General features: G+C 36.2%; 1 protein-coding gene across 1 annotated transcript in view; it reads right to left on the reverse strand.

Annotated features, from left to right (window-relative positions):
* Positions 1 to 21,432, reverse strand: part of LOC109822875 (callose synthase 10-like) — a 51,177-nt gene that overhangs the window by 24,899 nt on the left and 4,846 nt on the right. The window contains 18 exon segments of the mRNA XM_020389135.1: positions 488 to 515; positions 616 to 701; positions 844 to 930; positions 1,021 to 1,070; positions 8,462 to 8,543; positions 8,614 to 8,674; positions 9,688 to 9,740; positions 9,831 to 10,020; positions 10,177 to 10,300; positions 10,431 to 10,533; positions 10,622 to 10,714; positions 12,714 to 12,792; positions 12,866 to 12,942; positions 14,929 to 15,057; positions 15,919 to 16,036; positions 16,114 to 16,211; positions 17,832 to 17,921; positions 21,380 to 21,432. The exon segment at positions 21,380 to 21,432 is cut by the window's right edge and continues 32 nt beyond it. Of these exon segments, the coding sequence (XP_020244724.1) occupies positions 488 to 515; positions 616 to 701; positions 844 to 930; positions 1,021 to 1,070; positions 8,462 to 8,543; positions 8,614 to 8,674; positions 9,688 to 9,740; positions 9,831 to 10,020; positions 10,177 to 10,300; positions 10,431 to 10,533; positions 10,622 to 10,714; positions 12,714 to 12,792; positions 12,866 to 12,942; positions 14,929 to 15,057; positions 15,919 to 16,036; positions 16,114 to 16,211; positions 17,832 to 17,921; positions 21,380 to 21,432 (1,601 nt within the window).

Here is a 21,432-nt window from a genome sequence, read left to right on the forward strand (position 1 = left end):
TAAGATATGTAGACTAATATGAACAGAATGGATCATCCAATTTCATTGCATATTACACATTTTCACGAGTAGGCATAACTAAATTATTCATGCCCTAGAAACAATAAGCCTTCCCATCCCCCGTATGTGTATGTATATGTATATGTGGACATGCATACACGAACACATGCACACACATACACGGATAGATATTGAGTGAATCTGCAGTGAGCCGGATACTTTAGGAGTGTCGGGAATGCAGATACTTCCATTTTGATCTTAATAAACCAATGAATTGAAGACCCGCATAATGCAGATACATCCATTTTGACCTTACTAATCCTGACTAAAGAGAAATTTAAATAACTTAGCCCCGTCTCAAAAAATTGAGATAAGCTTTCCTGCCGTTGCAACTAACAAAAATAGAGGGTTGGAAACATGTAAAAATAGTAAGAAATATGAAGTAGAAAAAATATTTGCTTATAAAAAATAAGCAAAGAAGTTTAACCTGAGAATATTGTCTGCTTGAAGGAATTCTGTAGCAGTACAGAAAAAACAAGTCACTAAACCATAATCTTGCAAAAAAAAGTATGACCAATCCCATATTATGATAAGAACTGACAGTATGGATCTGACCTTTTAGCTTCAGATGAAACAAGATGTTTCACAAAAGCCTCAGGAAAGCTTTCAAATCTCTTTTGAAGCATTTCAAGCGACCTTATCTACAGATAAAAACTCATAACTACTAAGAATTGAAAAGAAAAAAATGATATTATGTGGTGTACATTTGAGTTATGAAGAAGTAAGAGATCTCAACCGTTTTCACTATGTGCAAAAGAAACTTTTAAATATTCACATTAATACCTCCCCCAAGCGAGCTCGAGCACCAATCAGGCCACCAATAAGGGCAGACAGAAGCGTGTACCATATGTGAATATCCATTAGGTAGATCTAAGTAAGATGTACAACCATAAGTAAGTGATGGAATAAAGCCGGAAAACTCAGTTTATTCTAGATGCAGTCAAAGCAACAGAAACTCACTGCGAAAACAGGTGCCCACAGACTGAGGAGAGTTAAAGCATTCTTATTGCCTGCACAGATGAACAGAACGCTCAAAAGTTTTTCCCTGAAAACTACGCGAATATGGAACTTGTTATCCTACATCCTTACGTAGAACATAGCTGGTGGAAAGCCCGCATAAAATCTCAAGAACAACTATATGGAAACATTTTGACATAGAGGGGCATGTCCACTACAGCATCCAAATTGCAAGTGTATTTTTCCCGAATTTAGTGTCTTAGACTAACTATTGAGAGAACATTGTAACATAACTTACTCTTTGCAATTCGTGCAATAAAAGCAATACAAGAGCAAAAATATGCTTGGTTCTAAAATACAAGACAGCAAAGAGTCGTCCCCCAAAGATTTGGGAAAAACTGTAGGTACAAACAACGCTGTCCTTGCATGAATCGTCAATATATAAAAATGGGGGTAAGTTTCACTTAACCCCCCTCCCCCAAACTTTGTTTATTCTACCTTAACCCTCCTGATTTTAGTGGGTCACGTGCCAAGCACATGATAGCAAAGGACGAAAATGCCCATTTATTAAAGACTAACCTTTTCCCACTTTTGAGTTTAAATTTCAACAAGGGCAAAAGGACATTCTAGTCATTTTCACCATTATCAAGTAGTAATGTCAGCGGGTATGTTTTTAAAAACATCAAAGTTCAGGGGGATTAAGTGAGACATCCAAATGTTCTAGGGGATTAAGTGGAATAAACAAAGTTCAAAGGGGTTATGAGCAACAGCACCCAATATTCAGGGGTTAAGTGAAATTTACCCCAAAAAATGGTTTCTGAACAATTTAACACTGAAATATTTAAACCAAAATGGAAAAGGACCATCAAAAGAAGTTGAAACATACACCCAAAATAACAGTAAACAATAAGGCACTAAATGTGGGTTTCCGTAGGAAAACTATATGCCAAATAGAAAGCACATCAGTCACTACAAGTCAAATATTTCTTCCTTCATTGAATACTTTACAGTAGTTCTTTATACATCCAAGAAAATAATCAAAGATGGTTCGATCAGGCTTCTCATTACTTCTTAATAGATCAAACTCAAATCCTTACATTAATTTAATATATCAAAGCAACCATCACATATATCAAGAAATCCATTACTTCAGAGAAGCTATTCAGTAAACTCATTCATCTCTCCACGCACGTCCATCAAGACCTATTTTCATATCACAATCTCATCACATTCTATATTAACCCATCATGCAATTTGATATCTTCACCAACCCATTTATGTTTATATAATAACATGGATTATCATGATTACAGGCCCTCAAATGCTTCTCCTTGCTGATGGCAAACCGCTTTAACACCTTCCTCCCCCAACTAAAAAAGAATTTTAAACTTTTTCATCAATTACTGCAGGTTCTTATGATTGAAAAAAAATGTATAATGTAATGATGTGTTGGAGATCTTAGATACTACATGTCTGAGAGAGTAACAATAACAAAACTTTTATCCCAATTTATAGGGGTGGCTACACAAATCCTATTCCTTCATTTAATTTTATTAATAATTATCTCCTCCATTACTACTATCATATCATTCTTAATTGCTTCCAACTATGTTACTTCAGGGCTACCTAGGCTACATTAATTCTAAGCTTATATTTTTCCTAATCGGTGCATTTAGTGGTCTCTGTTCCACATGGCTAAACTGTCCTTAATCTAAATGAAATGAAGTAGGTATGTACGGGTTGTTTTAAAACTTTTGGATTGGTGGGGTTCAAGTTGGGGATAAAAATTCCCTCTAATATGGTATAAATATTGCAACAATCAGCCCTTCAACTTAGACAAATAGTGAGATAATACTGAATGCAGTTAAATTGGGGGCATAAAGAAATTGCAACTATGGAATTAGTTTGAAATGATATTATAAGACCTGGAAAGATTATGAACTAATAAACACAAAAGGAGCGTGAAATTCACAATAGATTTGGCAACGTAACATAAACCAGTAAAAGGCAATTTGTACCAGAATTTTGACTATACCAGGTTGAAACATAAAATACCCCATTCTACAGAACCCGGTAAGACTTCAGAAATCATAATATTGCCTGCTTCCACACAAATAACCGAAAACATAAAAATTGAGACATGGGTTTATTAAGGAAATGTGGGGGCACATCTCCTTAGGCAAATTATAAGTATAAAAAATGTAGTTCAAAACCAAGTAAAACAAGAAGAAAATTAGAACTTGAATAAGAATCTGATACGGAACGAAATGTATTGTGAATCAACACTGGCAAGAAAATTAGGCAACTGAACCCGTTGCCAAAATCATAAGAAAATTAAAGGTTCTCAAGTAGTCTTAGCCCGCCAACGTGTATTAGTATATGACTTTTACGGAAAAATAAAAGTAAAATACATGTCTTACATGATGATTGTTGAATATTTGGAAGTCAAAGTTAGGGAATTTATTTTTTAGGAAAGTATTTTAGGAATAAAAGGAGAGATCGGTTGTGATCTTCTCCTGTGATTCTGTTCCCTGATTGTTAGGAAAGAATCAATCTAGTTAGTTATTTCCTTTATTAGATATTGTTTGTATATATGCAGATACAAGACTGATTTTAGAAAGGATGAAGAAATTCAGAAAATCTTCATGGTATCAGAGCTGGTTCTCTGAACCCTAATCCCTTCAGGCCGCCTCTCTCTGGCCATCATTCTTCCCGGCCATCTCTCCCTGGCCATTGTTCTCTCTGGCCGATTCGTCCCGGCCTTCTTCTTCTCTATTTCCAGCAATCTTATTTGCTATTTTCCCTCATCTTCTTCTTCGCAATATTTGGAGCATGACAAAATACGGAATGGTCTCATCACAAACATCCAGCATCACGACACCAGATTCAGGAGATATTTCAGAAATTCCAAACCTTGGTGGCAGTGTTGCATCTCCTATTCTCATCACAGGACACAAATTAAATGGCCATAATTATTTGCAGTGGTCACAATCTGTGTTGCTGTTCATTTGTGGTAAGGGAAAGGATGAGTATCTCACAGGTGCAGCAGCCATGCCAGAGATTACAGATCCAAGTTTCAGAAAGTGGAAGATTGAAAACAGTATGATCATGTCATGGCTTATCAATTCTATGAACAATGACATAGGTGAAAATTTCTTGCTATTTGGGACTGCAAAAGAAATATGGGATGCAGCCAAAGAAACTTACTCCAGCTCTGAAAATACTTCAGAGCTGTTTCGGGTTGAATCAATACTCCATGACTTTCGCCAAGGAGAGCAGTCTGTTACTCAGTATTACAACACGCTCACACGGTATTGGCAGCAACTTGACTTATTCGAGACTCACTCATGGAAATGTCCAGAAGATGCAGCAACGTACAAGCAGATTGTGGAACAAAAAAGGCTGTTCAAGTTTTTATTAGGACTTAACAGGGAGTTGGATGATGTTCGAGGTCGAATCATGGGCACTAAACCACTGCCCAGTCTCAGGGAGGCTTTCTCGGAGGTTAGACGTGAAGAAAGTAGAAAGAAAGTGATGATGGGGTCTAAGGAACAATCTGTCTCAACGTTGGATGCATCTGCCCTTGCTGTTCGATCATCTAACAGTAATGGTGGAGATCGTCAGAAAAGGGAAAGGCCTTGGTGTGATTACTGTAAGAAACCAGGCCATTACAAGGAGACTTGCTGGAAGCTCCATGGCAAACCAGCTGATTGGAAACCAAAGCCACAGTCTAATAGAGACAGCAAAGCACATGTGGCTTCCAACTCTGATTGTGCTCCTATTCCTGAACCTAGCCCATTCAACAAAGAGCAGATGGATTTGCTACAAAAATTATTTAGTCAAGTTGGCAGTGGTAGCGTTACTGGGACTGGTTTGGTTGCTCAAACGGATTCACATACAGCCTTCACTGCTATTAGAGGAGGAATGAGGTCGTGGATAGTCGACACTGGTGCTTCTGATCACATGACAGGAGATGCTGCACTTCTCCAAAATTACAAGCCAAGTAGTAGTCACTCGTCCGTCCGTATTGCTGATGGTTCAAATTCAAAAATTGCTGGGACAGGTTCCATCCAACTTACTAAAGATTTGTATCTCAACTCTGTCCTTCATGTTCCAACCTTGGATTGTAATCTTTTGTCCATTAGCAAATTGGCTCGTGACCTTCAATGTGTTACTAAATTTTATCCAAACTTGTGTGTTTTTCAGGACTTGAAATCGGGGAAGATGATTGGCAGTGCTGAACTGTGCTCCGGGCTCTATCTCCTCTCATGTGGTCGATCCTCAAACCAAGTTTCTCAAGCAAGTTGCGTCCAGTCTCAGAGTCTGTTAGAGTCTTTCAATTATGTGTCAAATTCCAATGTCAATAAAGATAGTGAAATTATATTGTTACACTATCGTCTTGGTCATCCTAGCTTTGTGTATCTTGCAAAACTGTTTCCCAAATTATTTATCAATAAAAGTCCAGCATCTTTTCATTGTGAAATTTGTCAGCTTGCAAAGCATACTCGAACAGTATATCCTCAAATACCATACAAACCTTCAACTCCTTTTTCTATGATCCATAGTGATGTGTGGGGTCCCTCACGGATAAAAAATGTTTCTGGAACTCGATGGTTTATAACATTTGTTGATGATCATACACGGGTAACTTGGGTTTTCCTTATGAAAGAAAAGTCAGAGGTCGGGCAAATTTTTCAAACCTTCAATCTTATGGTTCAAAATCAATTCAACTCTAGAATTCAGGTACTCAAGTCAGACAATGCTAGGGAATACTTCACTAGTAGTCTCAATACCTACCTTCAGAACCATGGGATTATCCACATAAGTTCTTGTGTTGACACCCCGCAACAAAATGGGGTGGCTGAACGCAAGAATAGACATCTCTTGGAGGTTGCCCGGTGTCTTATGTTTTCCTCTAATGTCCCAAATTATTTCTGGGGGGAAGCCATTCTCACAGCTACCTATTTGATCAATCGTATGCCATCCAGAGTTCTTACTTTTAAATCTCCACGTCAACTTCTTTTGCAAAATTTTCCTCACACTCATGCAGCTTCATCTGATTTACCACTCAAGTTATTTGGTTGCACGGCATTTGTTCATGTGTATCCTCAACACCGTAGCAAATTTGATCCTAGAGCCAATAAGTGTATTTTTCTAGGGTACTCTCCAACTAAAAAGGGGTACAAATGTTATTCTCCACACAACAAAAAATTTTACACTACCATGGATGTATCTTTCTTTGAACATGTGTTCTTCTATCCCAAGTCTCATGTTCAGGGGGAGAGCATGAATGAACATCAAGTTTGGGAGTCCTTTCTTGAGTCTGTACCCGTTGCCCATTCAGAGTCACCAAGTTCTTTTCAACCCGTGCTTGTGCCCACTGACCATACACAAGACTTGTCCACACCCGTGCCTGTTCAGTCATCAATCCAGCCTATAAATATTTCTCCTCCCGTGGCTGTCCAGTTTCCCATGCCTGGTCAATCTGCGACTCCACAACTTGCTAATGAGAATTTTCAAGTCTACACCAGGAGGGAATTATGTTACTTATGAAGGGCTATCACCATCTTATAGAGCATTTGCTTCTTCTCTTGATGATATTCAGGTTCCCAACACAATACAAGAAGCATTACAAAATTCAGAGTGGAAGAATGCAGTACAAGATGAGATTGATGCACTTGAGAAGAATGGAACATGGACTATTACTAATTTACCAGTTGGGAAAAGACCCGTGGGGTGCAAGTGGATTTTCACTATAAAGTACAAAGCAGATGGATCAGTTGAGAGATTCAAGGCTCGATTGGTAGCTAGAGGATTTACACAATCCTATGGGATAGACTATCAAGAAACTTTTGCTCCTGTCGCAAAGCTTAACACTATCAGAATTCTTCTCTCATTGGCTGTCAACCAAGACTGGTGCTTGCAACAACTGGACATAAAAAAATGCATTTCTAAATGGTGACCTTGAAGAGGAGGTCTACATGGAAATCCCACCTGGTTTCGAAGGAAGTATGGCAAAGAATCAGGTTTGCAAACTCAAGAAGTCCTTGTACGGCCTTAAACAATCTCCCCGAGCCTGGTTTGACAGATTCACAAAGGCTGTTTTGAAGCTTGGCTACATACAGGGTCAGGCTGATCATACTCTGTTTGTTAAGAAATCTCAAGCTGGGAAAATTGCTATATTGATAGTCTATGTTGATGATATTATTCTATCTGGGAATGATGTGAGGGAATTACATAATTTGAAGAAGTATTTGTCAAAAGAGTTTGAAGTTAAAGATCTTGGAAATCTTAAATATTTCCTTGGAATGGAAGTGGCTAGATCAAGGAAGGGCATTGTTGTTTCTCAAAGAAAATATATTCTAGATCTTCTTAAGGAGACTGGTATGCTTGGATGCAAACCACTTGATACTCCTATGGATAGTCAGAAGAAACTTGGCAATGAAAAGGAAAGTACACCTGTAGACAGGGGGAGATATCAGCGACTTGTTGGACGCTTGATTTATCTTTCACACACTCGGCCAGATATTGGTTTTGCAGTGAGTGTTGTAAGTCAATTCATGCACAATCCTACAGAGGAACACATGGAAGCAGTCCACAGGATTCTTAGATACTTGAAGATGACACCAGGAAAAGGCCTATTCTTCAGAAAGACAGAGAATCGTGACATTGAAGTGTATTCAGATGCAGATTGGGCAGGAAACGTCATTGATAGACGATCAACTTCTGGATATTGTTCTTTTGTTTGGGGTAACCTTATTACATGGAGGAGCAAGAAGCAATCAAGGGTAGCCAGAAGTAGTGCAGAAGCTGAGTACAGAGCACTGGCACAGGGAATTTGTGAAGGGATTTGGATAAAAAGGGTTCTTAGTGAACTGGGACAAATGACTTCATCTCCTATTCTAATGATGTGTGATAATCAGGCAGCAATCAGCATAGCAAAGAATCCCGTGCACCATGATAGGACTAAGCATGTTGAAATTGATAGACACTTCATCACAGAGAAGGTGACTAGTGAGACTGTTAAACTGAACTACATTCCTACCAAGCAACAAGTTGCAGACATCCTCACCAAAGCTCTACCTAGACCTAACTTTGAAGACTTAATTTGCAAGCTGGGATTATATGATATATATTCTCCAGCTTGAGGGGGAGTGTTGAATATTTGGAAGTCAAAGTTAGGGAATTTATTTTTTAGGAAAGTATTTTAGGAATAAAAGGAGAGATCGGTTGTGATCTTCTCCTGTGATTCTGTTCCCTGATTGTTAGGAAAGAATCAATCTAGTTAGTTATTTCCTTTATTAGATATTGTTTGTATATATGCAGATACAAGACTGATTTTAGAAAGGATGAAGAAATTCAGAAAATCTTCAATGATCAACACACAGAAACAAAAATAATAAAGAAGCAAAAGCTAACAATACACAAAATGAAAAATGCCTACCCTTTGAAACAAGATCATGCCAAGAGTACTTCAAATCATGTAGCTGTACAATTATATTGGTTGGTTGTACAAGCGGCCTTATCTGAAAGAAACAAAGCAATGGCAACAGTGATATTAAAGAGAAAATTACAAATAAAATCAAAGGTACTTACCTGAAGATAATATGCAAAAGTAAATTTACACGCAAATATGACCAACCAGAAAAGCACGTATCTGCATTGTAAATAACCCAATGTGAGATATCAGACTACCAACTTGACATCAAACCTCTTATAAATTATTAGTGCAGTTATGCCACATTCACGCATGGAAACAGTAAAGCATCACAGGCACAGCACAGACAACATGACCCCAAGAATCGTTTAATGTATTCAAACAATCATACAAAATCTAGAAGACAACTGGAAAAGAATCATAGCAGTTCGCAGTTAAACTTAACAACTTGGTCAATGATACAGGGTTTTTGTAAGCTTTTGATAAGGCTACAATCTTAGACTTCAGCGTTAAATGGTATAAATGACATAATTATTTACAAGAAGGCATAAACATAAAGCGAGGCGTTTTAAAATTACACATCTCAAAAAACGTTCCTTATAGAATACTCTCGTTTCCTTTATATTAACTTTTTCCTTTCCCCTTCACAAATATGCCTCTTGAAGACATCAAGTTTGCAAACGTTAGTAGAAGTCCAATGACCAATCCAATTTCAGCAAGCAACAATGGTACGATATTTTAAAGAACAATATCTCTCCAAAAAGAAGGAAGAAGCTAAAAAGTATCTTAGGGTCTCAAAAATTGATGATGCTAAAAGAATATCCAATGCATTGGGTGGTGAAACTACCAGTAACCAGACTCAAACAGAACCCACATCCCTTGTCGGAATGGACCATATCAAAATTAGTGATAGTCAAAAAAGTGAGTTTCATGTTGTTGTCAAAATGCACCAAATAAAAATTGAACACCACAAAAAATTAAGAAAAACTAGCACATTTAAAAGAAGAAAAGTTGTCTGGAATTAAGTGCTACTTGAATACTAAACAATGGTGAATTCAGTCATTGACAAAGTATATCCACTAGAATGATAAATGGTAGTGCATCACAACTACAAAAAGGCAAAACGTATCTTCAAGTCAGTTATAACTCATGAAGAAAAATGGAACGGAGCCACTAAACAAAGAAATTTTGAAGGAAAAAAATCAGTATCTTCATAAATATATTTAAATAACCTGGAGTAGTCACTTGTCTTTTCATAAAGACCACGCCCGACAAAATATCGCTCCTGAAAAGAAAAGCAATAGCAAAACTTTTTAGGCAACAAATGATGAAAGCATACTGTAGCCCATCATAGGAAGAAACCAAACTAACATACCTGGTAAATCCATTTAAAAAACTGAAAAAAGGGCCACCGATCAGATAACTCCGAGACAGTGTGCAAAGCTGGAATTTTTGCTAAAAGAGCAAAGGCAATGCGGATGGCTGTGTAAACTCCCAAAACAAGAATATAGATACGAAAGTATGTTGAATCTGAGTTCCTGCTATTCCTTTCATCCATAACTTTCCTGAAAACAGTTTAAGGAATACTAATTTATTATGGGGCAAACAAACACATGTAAGATCTAAAGCTCTAAATAACATATTTAGGAAACGGGATAAAACAGAGAACTCTAATATGGAATAATGGAGTAGTTCACATCAGGCACCCATCAAACACTTACAGGTAAAGATACATTATGGATGCAGAACAGGTGCCGAACCAAAAGAACCTAATAATTAATCTTGAAATAGCAAAACCTCTAGCAGTGCTGTAAGCTCCAAACATGAGGAAAACATCTAGAAAGCCTATAGAATAATGGAAAAGTATAGTTAAAACAAGAGATAGCAGTGCTGTAAGCTCCAAACATTTCAAAGCAACATACAATCGGTGCCTTGCAACAAACCATCGAGAGATTAAGAAGAGATGGAAACATACTCTCCAAAAAGTTTAGGATAAAAAAGGCCGGTCCAACACTGAGTGCAACTTTAAAGGTACTCAAGTTGATATTTCCCTTGTGGAAAGCTATGATTGTTAAAACCTGCATAAGATATGTACCAAAAAGAACACATCAAACTTCAATGTTGCCAGTGAACATATGCCACTACAGTTTCGGATTGATGCTAGACCTGAAACATTAAGAAAAGAAAAATCCAGAGGCGATGGAAGCTGCGATATAAGTGCAAGAATGTTCTGTGCTCAACAAAGCTTGTTTTCCCTGTCTGCCAAAGGGGGAAAAGGTTAGATCCATCCAATAGAAGATAAATAGAAAACTACATCTGCCTTGATCGTCTAGATTTATCTATCATCTGCAGCACATGGTTGTTATTGTCTGACACGGATTGGATTCAATAGCTCTTAAATCTACACATGATAATGTGCTATACATGTGCATTTTAATGGTATAAGTATGTTTAAAGTAAAATTCATTTTCAGAATCCAGTTTCACAAGAAAAATACTTAAAAGAGAAGAGAATAGAAAAGAAAAGAAAAAAATGAATTCCCAGAAACTTTACCACCACCACCACGATCCTCATAATCATAATCAGTTAAGTTTTTACCACCAATGGAATGGCCAAGAGAACAGAAAGCCCCATGAAGACATAACATTCTACCACTGGAGGTCTACTTGAAGCCAAAAAAAATGATGTATGAAGAACCCAGAAATCACAGATGAACTTCCTGAAATTCTCTCAGTGGTAACTAGAACTGGAAATCCTAACTTATGACTTATTTATTTTGAACTCTGGCAATCTAGGAGAAGAATATTATTATTTGAATATCACAATGATTTACAAAATGGTCCTTACACATTTACTTGTGCCAAACATGTAAGATGTAACCCAGCATAGATGTCGTGTAGATATAGACGATTATGCCAATAAAAGGAAGTCATATGTCTACATAACGAAACATTTCTAAACACTACAAGAAGTAAACAAAAATCAAGAAACAATTGTAGCCAAAAATCGTGTCAGATGAAGATGGATACGCACGCCATCTTTCTAGAGAGAAGCGGGCTATCGATACAGAAGCATTATATTCTGGATATCAATAATTGAGTTTGGTAAATGGAACTCAAATTATGGGAAATGTTTTTACAGTTAAAAAAGGTAAAAGTTTTACAGATTTTGATATCATGATCACCCTATACAGGATCATAATATTGTGGGGAAAACTAAGGGATCCAACTACAATATATTATTGGCATAACTGCAGTCTACTACTTTGTAGTTTCCATGCATATTCATGAAAGGTGATAATAATGGAGTACGATGAAGTAGGATAGTTATATGATTGTGCATTAATGAGATGACTTGATGAAAATGTTTCCAACTATAAACTAACTATGAATTGTGAATAAAAGGTCAAATAGTTTGTCTTATCGGTTCATGATCATGAATCTCAATGTTGCATATGTTTAAACATGCCCCGAGTATTATTGCCCTACAGACCTTTGATGCGTGGTAAACAAGCGCACAGGTTACTATCAGAACTTGAGTTGAACAAGCATAAAAAAAATAACTTCACTATGAGCAATTTAATATTTGGTTCTACACTAATCTAAAACCTTGTATCTTAAATAATATAGCAGCTGAGTTGGAAAAAAAACAGCACATCTGATAATAAAGATTACTAAGAATGTGAGACCATTGGACAGAACACCCCGTCTTTGCAACAAATAGTTAAGAATTTGCAAGTGTTGAACGTGGATGGAAGCTTATATTTTTCCCAGATATGTCCAACATGTTCAATTTTTTTGTTGGGTGAAATCCTGCATATCAACCAGAAATTCCTAAACTTTTTGAAAGGAGAACCATCTACAACTGTAAATTATATAAATATGTAAATGTCCCCCTTGGATGCTACAATATAAATAATAATAATGCCAACCAAATACTCGCCTCATAATAATCTCATTATAGTAAATAATAATAAATTGAGAAAAAATATCATGTTATCGCCCTTGGAAGATGAGTCAGTTAATAAAACAAGACATTTTAAGAGCACATAGAACAAACAGAGGTGCTATTGACAAAAGTTAATCAAGGCCAAATATTGATAAAAATATAACTAGGCATAGGCATATGATCTAAGCAACATCTATTAAGGCCCAAGACATTTTACCCAGACTTGAGTACAAACTACTAACATACTAGTTCAATTTGTGTGTGCCCATAACAAGCATAAAGAATACTGGCATAGCATCTTAGTACTTACTCTCTTCCAATTCTTTGGCTTCCGCAGAAATGAAGAATCTAGTTTTAAAGGCCAACCCAACTTAAAGCAAGAACGTGACCTGCAATTCACCATTACAAGAAGTAAGAACCTTTTTATCACCGGTAAAAATAAAAAATAAAGAGGGGACAAACCAGAAATATTCATTGAAATCATCATAATTCCTCCATGCTGAATGTGCGGCTTTACCATTATTGTTTCGAGCAGCTTCCTGAAAATAATAGCAAATATATGCATTAAATTTTAAGAAAAAGAAAACCTACCACAATATTTGTTCACTAATCAAAAATGTCAAAAAAAAACAATTAGCATACTGTTCTTAATGAAAAGACACACCTGACAGATAATAAAGGCATGAGATTTTTATGACTGAAGAATCAAGTCATATCACTTGAACAATCATAAAGTAGCCTCTTAACATAATAATTAAGCAAGCAAAACAACACCATGTTATGAGATAAAATCAAACCAGTTGTGGAACACCCTCAAACAAGCAAGGGAAAAGCCAGAAGTAAAATTATGGTAAAGAAACAAGTATGGGACCAGAAATCCAGATCTGTGGTTTCAATGTAAAAGTACCGAACTGATTCAATGTAAAAGTAGATTAAGGAAGGAAGAAGCTAAAAAAACAGCAAGCGGAAACAAACAATAGAATTAATCATATTTCTTACCACATACATGAAACGGACACCATGATCATGTAAATATGTCTGCGTCGAACTTTCATAGCAGAGTAGCACTGTAACACCTTTTTACTGAGAAGGCTCAGTGGGAGGAACTATCCCATGAAATCTTGGGATTAATTGTTAACTTGATAACAGTCTTCGAGTCAACTCATGGCCAAGGAAATTAATGACTAAGAACAGCTTGTTCTACAACATACTAGGCCAGTTGACAAGTGTAATCCTATCAGTTAAGCAGGCTATGCTGGCAGCAACAGAGCAATCCTCCAGTTTCTCCTAGTACATTATAGTCTACAATAAGGGGGGAAGATGAAAATTTTTCAATAGACTAGCTGATCCATTTCTGAGGCATGAGAAAAGGGACAGAGGGATAGATAAAATTTCGAGGCTTAAAAAACAAAAATAACCTCAGCCCATTACGCATTCAGTTGTTGTAATGTTCATCTTATGATTGTTTCCCATGCAACCATTAGTTATCAGGTTAAGCTCATGCAGCAATTAGTTATCAGCTTAAGCTCATCCAAAAGAGAGCAATCCTCCAAATTTCTTCTCCGACAATAGGTCTACAAAAAAAGGAGGTGATAATTTGATGTCGGTTAAGGTCACCCATTTTTTAGGCATGAAAGAAAAGCAGAAGTGCCAAAATAAAAACTTTTAAGATTTAAAAAATAAAGATGACCTCACAGGCATTAGCTTTAAGTAACATCTATAATGATTATTCTGGAAAAGTCTTCCATTTGAAGATCAGGACACACAGGTTAATACCCAAGACGTCATACATTGAAGTATCAAAACAATTAACAAACAATTAAACTGATAGCCACATCCAATATATCTATGAATACAATGATTCAAAGACTTCACCCGAGGATCTTGCAACTTGATTACTTGATTAAAAGAAAAACCGAAGTTTAAGAACATTTGCATAAATTACAAATAATCCAATGCAAGTATATTTTGATATAGCAACAACTCAAAAAATCAATAAAGTAGATTCTCAATTTTCTTCTTTTCATGTTTCAAAGTAGACAAAGCTGTGTGACTATGATTCTTCAGTTTTCAAGTGCAAATAAGAATAAACAGGTGTTTCAAATACGAGAGAATATGACAAAGTTGATGTTGATTATGATCATTCAATATACATCTATATCTTGTTAAATAAGGAGAAAAAATACAAAGGATAATCAATTTATAAAGTATTAAAAACCACTAAGAGCAGCTCCTGGAATGGAAATCTCAAGAAGGGTCGAACTCTACACAGCTACAAAAGAATTTAGTTTATAAATAGAATACCACCTAGTAACTGAAAGCAGTTCAGTAACTGTTACAAAAACAAGACATGCAAAGGTACTTCTTGTCCACAAAAGACCACAACTTTGTCAGAACAAGAGAATTACGACAGTGACAACCCTGAGGTAAGTCATTGAAGTTTTAAGAAAGCACAAAGAATGATAAGTGCTGTAATAGCATACAGAGATAAGCTATTGTTTAGCGCTTGTAGAAGATGGACCTACCGCTGCCATAGTGTCATAAATAGGAGTAATAATTAGCTGAAGATACGTCACAACACCATCGCTAGTAGTACAGCTCTTTGCTGGAACAGCTTCAGGTTGATCCAGGATTGCATCCAATTCCTTTGCCATCTGCATGGTAATTTCAAAAATATACTCAATGAAACTCATTAGTTAACTTCTGCGTCACCACTGCACATATAGAAATTATATATGTACATATACACAATACAAGTGATAAATTCGATTACAGAAGATAAAAATTTGCGAACATAAATTGTATCTATTCTTAATTAAAAAAATAATGATAGATAACAAGAATAATTGCAAGAGAAAATAGTTAAATCAGTGTCCTAATCGTCAAATTAAATAAAAATGATGGCCACCCTGCTCCTTTCTTCCAAACAAAAATTGTGGCAGGGAATCATAAATTGCCCTTAACTTCCACAAAGGACAAAATAGTTGAAGCATCAAGAGTTAAACATACTAGTACACTCATCACAATCTTCTATTGACATGCTAGTAGTCTGCAGATACTATAACCTAACCTGAATCAGATATGATATCAAGGGGTATAGCTTTGTTATAAATGTCTTCAGGTCGTCAATAGGAAACTTCTTCGGGATTTGAGTTTTCGACCAGCTTTCCCCCAACATGTTTTAAAATGTATGAAGGTAAGATAGACACATTTGCAATCTGCAGGGATCATTGCTCAGTTTCCATTAAGAGCAAGGTAACATCCTTAAAAGTCAACATATTGGTTATGTAGATAGCAAATATTAGTGGTGTAACCAGTTTATATAGTGTCAACCAACCAAGGAACAATACCTACATCATAGGTTTAAGTCTGGAAGCTTGACTGAATTGTTAAAATATAGAGATTAGGATAGGAAGAATCACAAAGTTGACTTGTTCCTAATCAAATCAAGCTATCACCTCAGTCCCCACTATAAGCAACTTTAACTTTTACAAAACATAGTAAAAAATACTTACATGGTGAAATATGTAGCAAATGCATTCAGGAAGAAAACGAACATTGGCAGCTTCCCCCCATATCAGGAAGTATAAAGATATCAAAATGACCTTTCTGTTCTTATTAATTGCTTCCATGCTGTTAAATAAGTTTGCAAATTAATAATCATGAAGAAAAGAAATATCTCTAAGAAAATGTAGCTAGTCTACCATTACCTGTTCCATGCGATTCGGACACCCAAGTATCTGCACCACTTTATATAATTGGCAAGCACTTTCAGAAAAACTTCAGTGATAGCCTTCTCATCAATTTTCTGCATGTAACATTGTTTAAAATATATCTCTCTCAAAATTACCATAATTGACTTGTGGACAATTATGAAAACCAAAGACGTGAATAGTATACTTCTAGACCAGATATTTTTAAACTAAGCCTTTAAAAAAGAACATTAGTCTGTAATGTGAGTATGAACCACATTGCCTTTGGTTCACCTTCACCCATTCAGTATCTCTTACATTCAGCTTTTATATATTACATTTTGGTAACCCAGAAATTTCAAATAAAATAAACATTGGTTAATTTTAACGATCATGACTAATTCAGCACCTCCAAAATTATTCAGCAAGGGTTAACATTTTACATTTAAAAAGAAACTAGTTTGCGGTCCGTGCAAAGCACGACGATAAATTTTTTCATGCTACAGCAATCGTGTTTCTTAAATGCTACAGTAATTTTGAATTGCTACATCATCTCACATTTTGAAAATGCTAGTGTTCCCGTGCTACAGTAATAATGGTACTTTTCATAACAGCAAACGCAAGTTCCTCGAATTGCTAATTACTACAGTGTTCCAGTGTGCTACAGTGATAATACTGCTGTTCATGCTGCAGTGAATATTTTACTGTTGAATTTACTGTAGCATGAATAGGAATTCTCTGATCCTCCTATTTGTATAAAGGAATAGATGTGGATAATTTTGTTAAGGGGAAAAAAGAACTAAGATATGCAACAAATCATATATTTTTAAATGCAGAGTTAGCAAGAGATAACTAAAAGCTTTTCAAACTGTAGGCCCCAACCGCAGTGATGGACGTGGTCTGTTTTGCAGCATGAGTGAGAACATCTTGCATCCAAAACTGTCCTCGCTTGAAGTCTATAATTGGTGCTGATCCATCAGTAAATACCATTCAAAGAATCTTACATGATACGAAGATCCACCTCTCACTTTTGACCAGCCAAATTGAACTCGAAGGCCATATAATGAAGACATAATTTTCTATTAACTCACCTTGTTTGTGTATTCTTTTGAAATTTGCGGATTTAGTAACTACTTTAGTATTATCCAGTCCCACTTCCACCATATATGCTCTATTAATTTTCTAGCTGAAATATCTAGTTCACAAAATAATAAACGTCTTCCCCACGCATGCACTTGACCATATAAAAATTTTCACAAGCACTATACATACATACATACTGAAGCCACTGCTCAATATGTTATCATGATGTTCATGTCTAACATCTCATGTGTGCATAAAGTTTCCAAAGAAAAATGTAGCCTTGTTTTTCAAATGTGTTCGCAACCAGCCTCAAAACAAACAAGCTTTCACACCATGTGACAAAACATAAAAAAAAAAGGAAATCAAAGAATAATAGAAGACTCCAAAGAATAATAGAAGCTGCCTAGGCCTACTAGGAAATAGAGGCAAACAATGTTTCGGAGAATTTGAATCTTGAGCCATACAATCTTAAGAAAATTCTCTTAAGCTGTCTATGTCAGTCCCCTCAAAATTGAGTGTTCACTATGACCCCATTAGGCTATTGACATTTCTAAAAATAATATTAAGTTGGAATTGAAAGCATGGTCGAGCAAAAAACAAGTTGAGATAGAAAACTTATGTAAACTCCAATAGGTTACTGAGATGTTACTCACTGGTTCTGCTTCAACAGGCAATCCAAGGCGGGCTTGAGCATTTGCTAAGGCAAGAACTACATTTTCACGCTGGTTACGAATGTTATCCTTCTGCAAGTATAAATTTAAATATCAGACAGTAATATATTAGCCCTAGAGTAATAAGTCTAGCAAGTGAAAATAGCACAGAAGGAGAAGGAGCATAGGTTGTAGACCATATGGCCCCCATTTCAAACATATTAATTTACAGGACGCCTTATCTCTACCATTGCATGTTCCTTAATGCATATTGATCAGGGTTGTGCATGACCTTGTCAATCCCAGAAGGTATCATTAGCCATCAGGGTTGTGCATCTTCTTGTCAATCCCAAAAGGTATCATTAGCCATATCATCTCGTTAATCTTAACCACTGAATACATTCTATTGATATGATTATTAACTTTCAGTGTAGTAATAATCTGAGTTTAACTGTGTGAATATATAAGAGGGAATATTTCTACAAGCTCTCAAGATGGAAGCTCAAGTATTATAAACATAGAACCATATGACTTCAACTACTGAAAACTACAAATTGGTACCTTAGAAGCCAAGGACAAAGAGTACTATTGCTGTGTACTGCGTTTCATAAAATATTTTAGAACACAGTCTCTGGGTGAATCTGTGTGGAAGCGACACTTGTTATCCAGATGACCTAGCCAACGGTAAAGATGTAGGCTCAATGTGATCAATGACCTGACCGCAAGATTATATTACATCATAACTTAAAATCTTTAACAAGAAAATATGGGTCTAGCCATCAACTGGTTGTCTACTAAACTAGTTACCCAGATGCCAGGCAGCTCAGTGTACTGAGTGGTAGACTATGAAAGGACAAGACCAGGTAATACCTAGAATTGTCCAAATGGCTTAGACAAGCCCAATCGAGTAAGCTCAATTTCAAGATAGTCAACTGAATTCTCAATGACTAGCTTTAGCTGTGCCAAGCGTAGTTGGCTACACCTAACAGCTAGTTGCATGAGGCAAATAGGTGCACCAGACCATCATACAAAATTGATTAATTCCAAGTTTATGATTAAAAATGTTGCACACCTCATAGTATGCTTTGGGGCTGCAATAACTAAAACGGTAAAACTGATATCAGAGAGTTCAGGCAACTCAATCATCTATTAACTCAAGGCTCAGTTTGGGTTGCCTGAAATGGTTGGTGATGGATATAAGCTCAAAGGAGGCTACCTAAGACGAGAAAGGAGGGAAGGTTTACTGAGGAAGCTTATTCTACTAAGCACTTCATATACTCAGTCACTCACCAGACACTCAAAATGCAAAGCATAGCACCACTGGTTTAGAAGATAATCCGTGAATGTGCCATGTTTTAGGGGGAAAATAAGTCTCTATACCTGCAAGATGTCATATGTGCAACTTACCATAAGGCTCTACCCACAGGCACTACTTCAAACATATCAACCCAAGAACTGCCACAATCTGCCCTAAATGGATTGGTTTGGACCGATTATATTATACTGATAATAGGTGTGGACTATGATTTCTCAAATCATAACGATAGGATTGTGTCTAGATCGATATGTTAACAAACCTAACCTGGCCCAAGAAGCCGTGCACTGACCTGTAATTCTACATAAACAGTATTAAAGTATAATATTTACGCAGTATGTACATATATGCATATGTACAACTCTACAAGTTAATACATAGTTGAGTTAAGAATATGCCGTTCTGTAAAGAACATAAGAATGGTCAAACAATTATCGTAAAGATATTAGAAAACAAATGCTATCAGCTGCTTTTATCTGCATGCTTCTTGTTGCAAATGTGGCTTCCTCTGCCCTCTAGATTCTTTATAGAATCTGAATTCAGATGCATGATGAACACATGCTCTCTTTATATCTCTTCAAACTAGTGATTATAAAAAAGGACCACGCTATTGTTAGGATTGTGTCCTTAATTCTTTGTATAACTTCATCAAAATTAGATTTAGATAGGGTTAGAGATCTATCATGATTAGAAGATTAAGTCTCATCATGATTAAGAGTTTGAATCTTATTCTAATTAGGAAGTTAGGCTAGAGATAGGGTTTTGGTTCCTCTATATATATTCTTCTAAGCTGAAGGAAAAACCAAGGAGAAGGGAGAGAGCCAATATTCTTATAATCTAGGGTTAGCAGAGGGCGTAGCCTGATTCAAGAATATTGTGCAAGAGACGAGGGTTTCGTAGTCTTTATCCATGCAAAAGATTATAATATTGGGAGAGGGTTTCGTAGTCTTCGTCCGTTCAAATGATTGTAAGGAGTGGGTTTAGGAGAGAATATGATAGTTGATTATGTATGTGAGGTTGAGAGATTGTGAGAAGAAAGTTAAGTGGTTCCTCTTGTAGTTCTCCCTGATACATAGTGGATTTATCGTATTATTGCCCCATGAATATAGGTCGAAGTTAGTCGACCGAACCAAATAAATCTTGGTGTTCTTTCTTCTTGATTGCGGTTGTTTTCTATCTTGTTGATTGTGGGGTTGGCTTCCAAGTTGCGGAGATCGTACTACGCGGGGAGACTAAAATTCCACAGCAGTTATAGAGTCCCATTATTTTCAATCTTGCAGCCTGTAAAAAACAACCCAAACTGAAGCACAACAATTGCTTTTGGACTGGTCTGATTTCATATTGATTGCTCAGTTCTGGGCATAGAATTACTAAAGAAAGTTTCGCTCGAGTGCCTATCAGGCAGATCATGGACCATAGCCTATACCAAGAGGTTAACTTATGAAGCAAAAAATTATGTAGACAAATCTCCAAAAAGAATTGATCAATATTTTACAACAATAAGTGAGCATCTATCGGAAAGAGGGTCAAAATGGTAAAACTAGATTTCATCAGTTAAAAAACTTCTAAGCTCATAAGACGATGGAGAAGCCCTCCCTTTACTCTGGGCCTAGCAAACATCTTATATAAAAGGTTTAGGTACATGATTTGCTACAGGGGATTATCTTCATCTCTGAGGCACAAAATAAGACCAGGAACCAAATAAAGCCCAATTACCTTAATTAATTTGTAAAACTGGGAAGAAATTTCATTGAATATAATTTATTCACAGAGAAAAAAATAGAATGTTTTAAAAAGAATACAGAGTGTAAAAAAAGAAGTACTATCGTATTGTACAGTTTTTGAAGGTCAGATAGGTGAGAACAAACTGAAAGATGCCAGGCTGAAAGCATAACTTTAAAACATCAGTAGCATTTGAGTACACAAGACAATCTAGGATTTTTCTTAAATTACTTAAGAATTAAGAGGTATCCTAAGTTCCTAACCATTAAATCACCTACAAGCAAATATACCAAGAATAGAAATGATTCCAGATCGATAATGTAGCATAGTGATAAGCCCTCTCACAGTGTGCAAGAGATACAGGGTATGTACCTACATCAGGCTACAGCCTATCTCTACAAGAATAATAAGATGATCTCCATTCAACAAGGCCGCATCCTTATAACATATATGATATGTCATCAAGAAAATGGAATATCAGGGTATAAAGTTGATATTGTAGACGAAATAGAACCTGAAAACCAAAAACAAACTCCAAGAGATCGAACATATCCAAGGTTTTAGGCG

This window comes from Asparagus officinalis, chromosome 8 (assembly GCF_001876935.1).
Source record: "Asparagus officinalis chromosome 8, Aspof.V1, whole genome shotgun sequence".
Lineage (NCBI taxonomy): Eukaryota > Viridiplantae > Streptophyta > Magnoliopsida > Asparagales > Asparagaceae > Asparagus > Asparagus officinalis.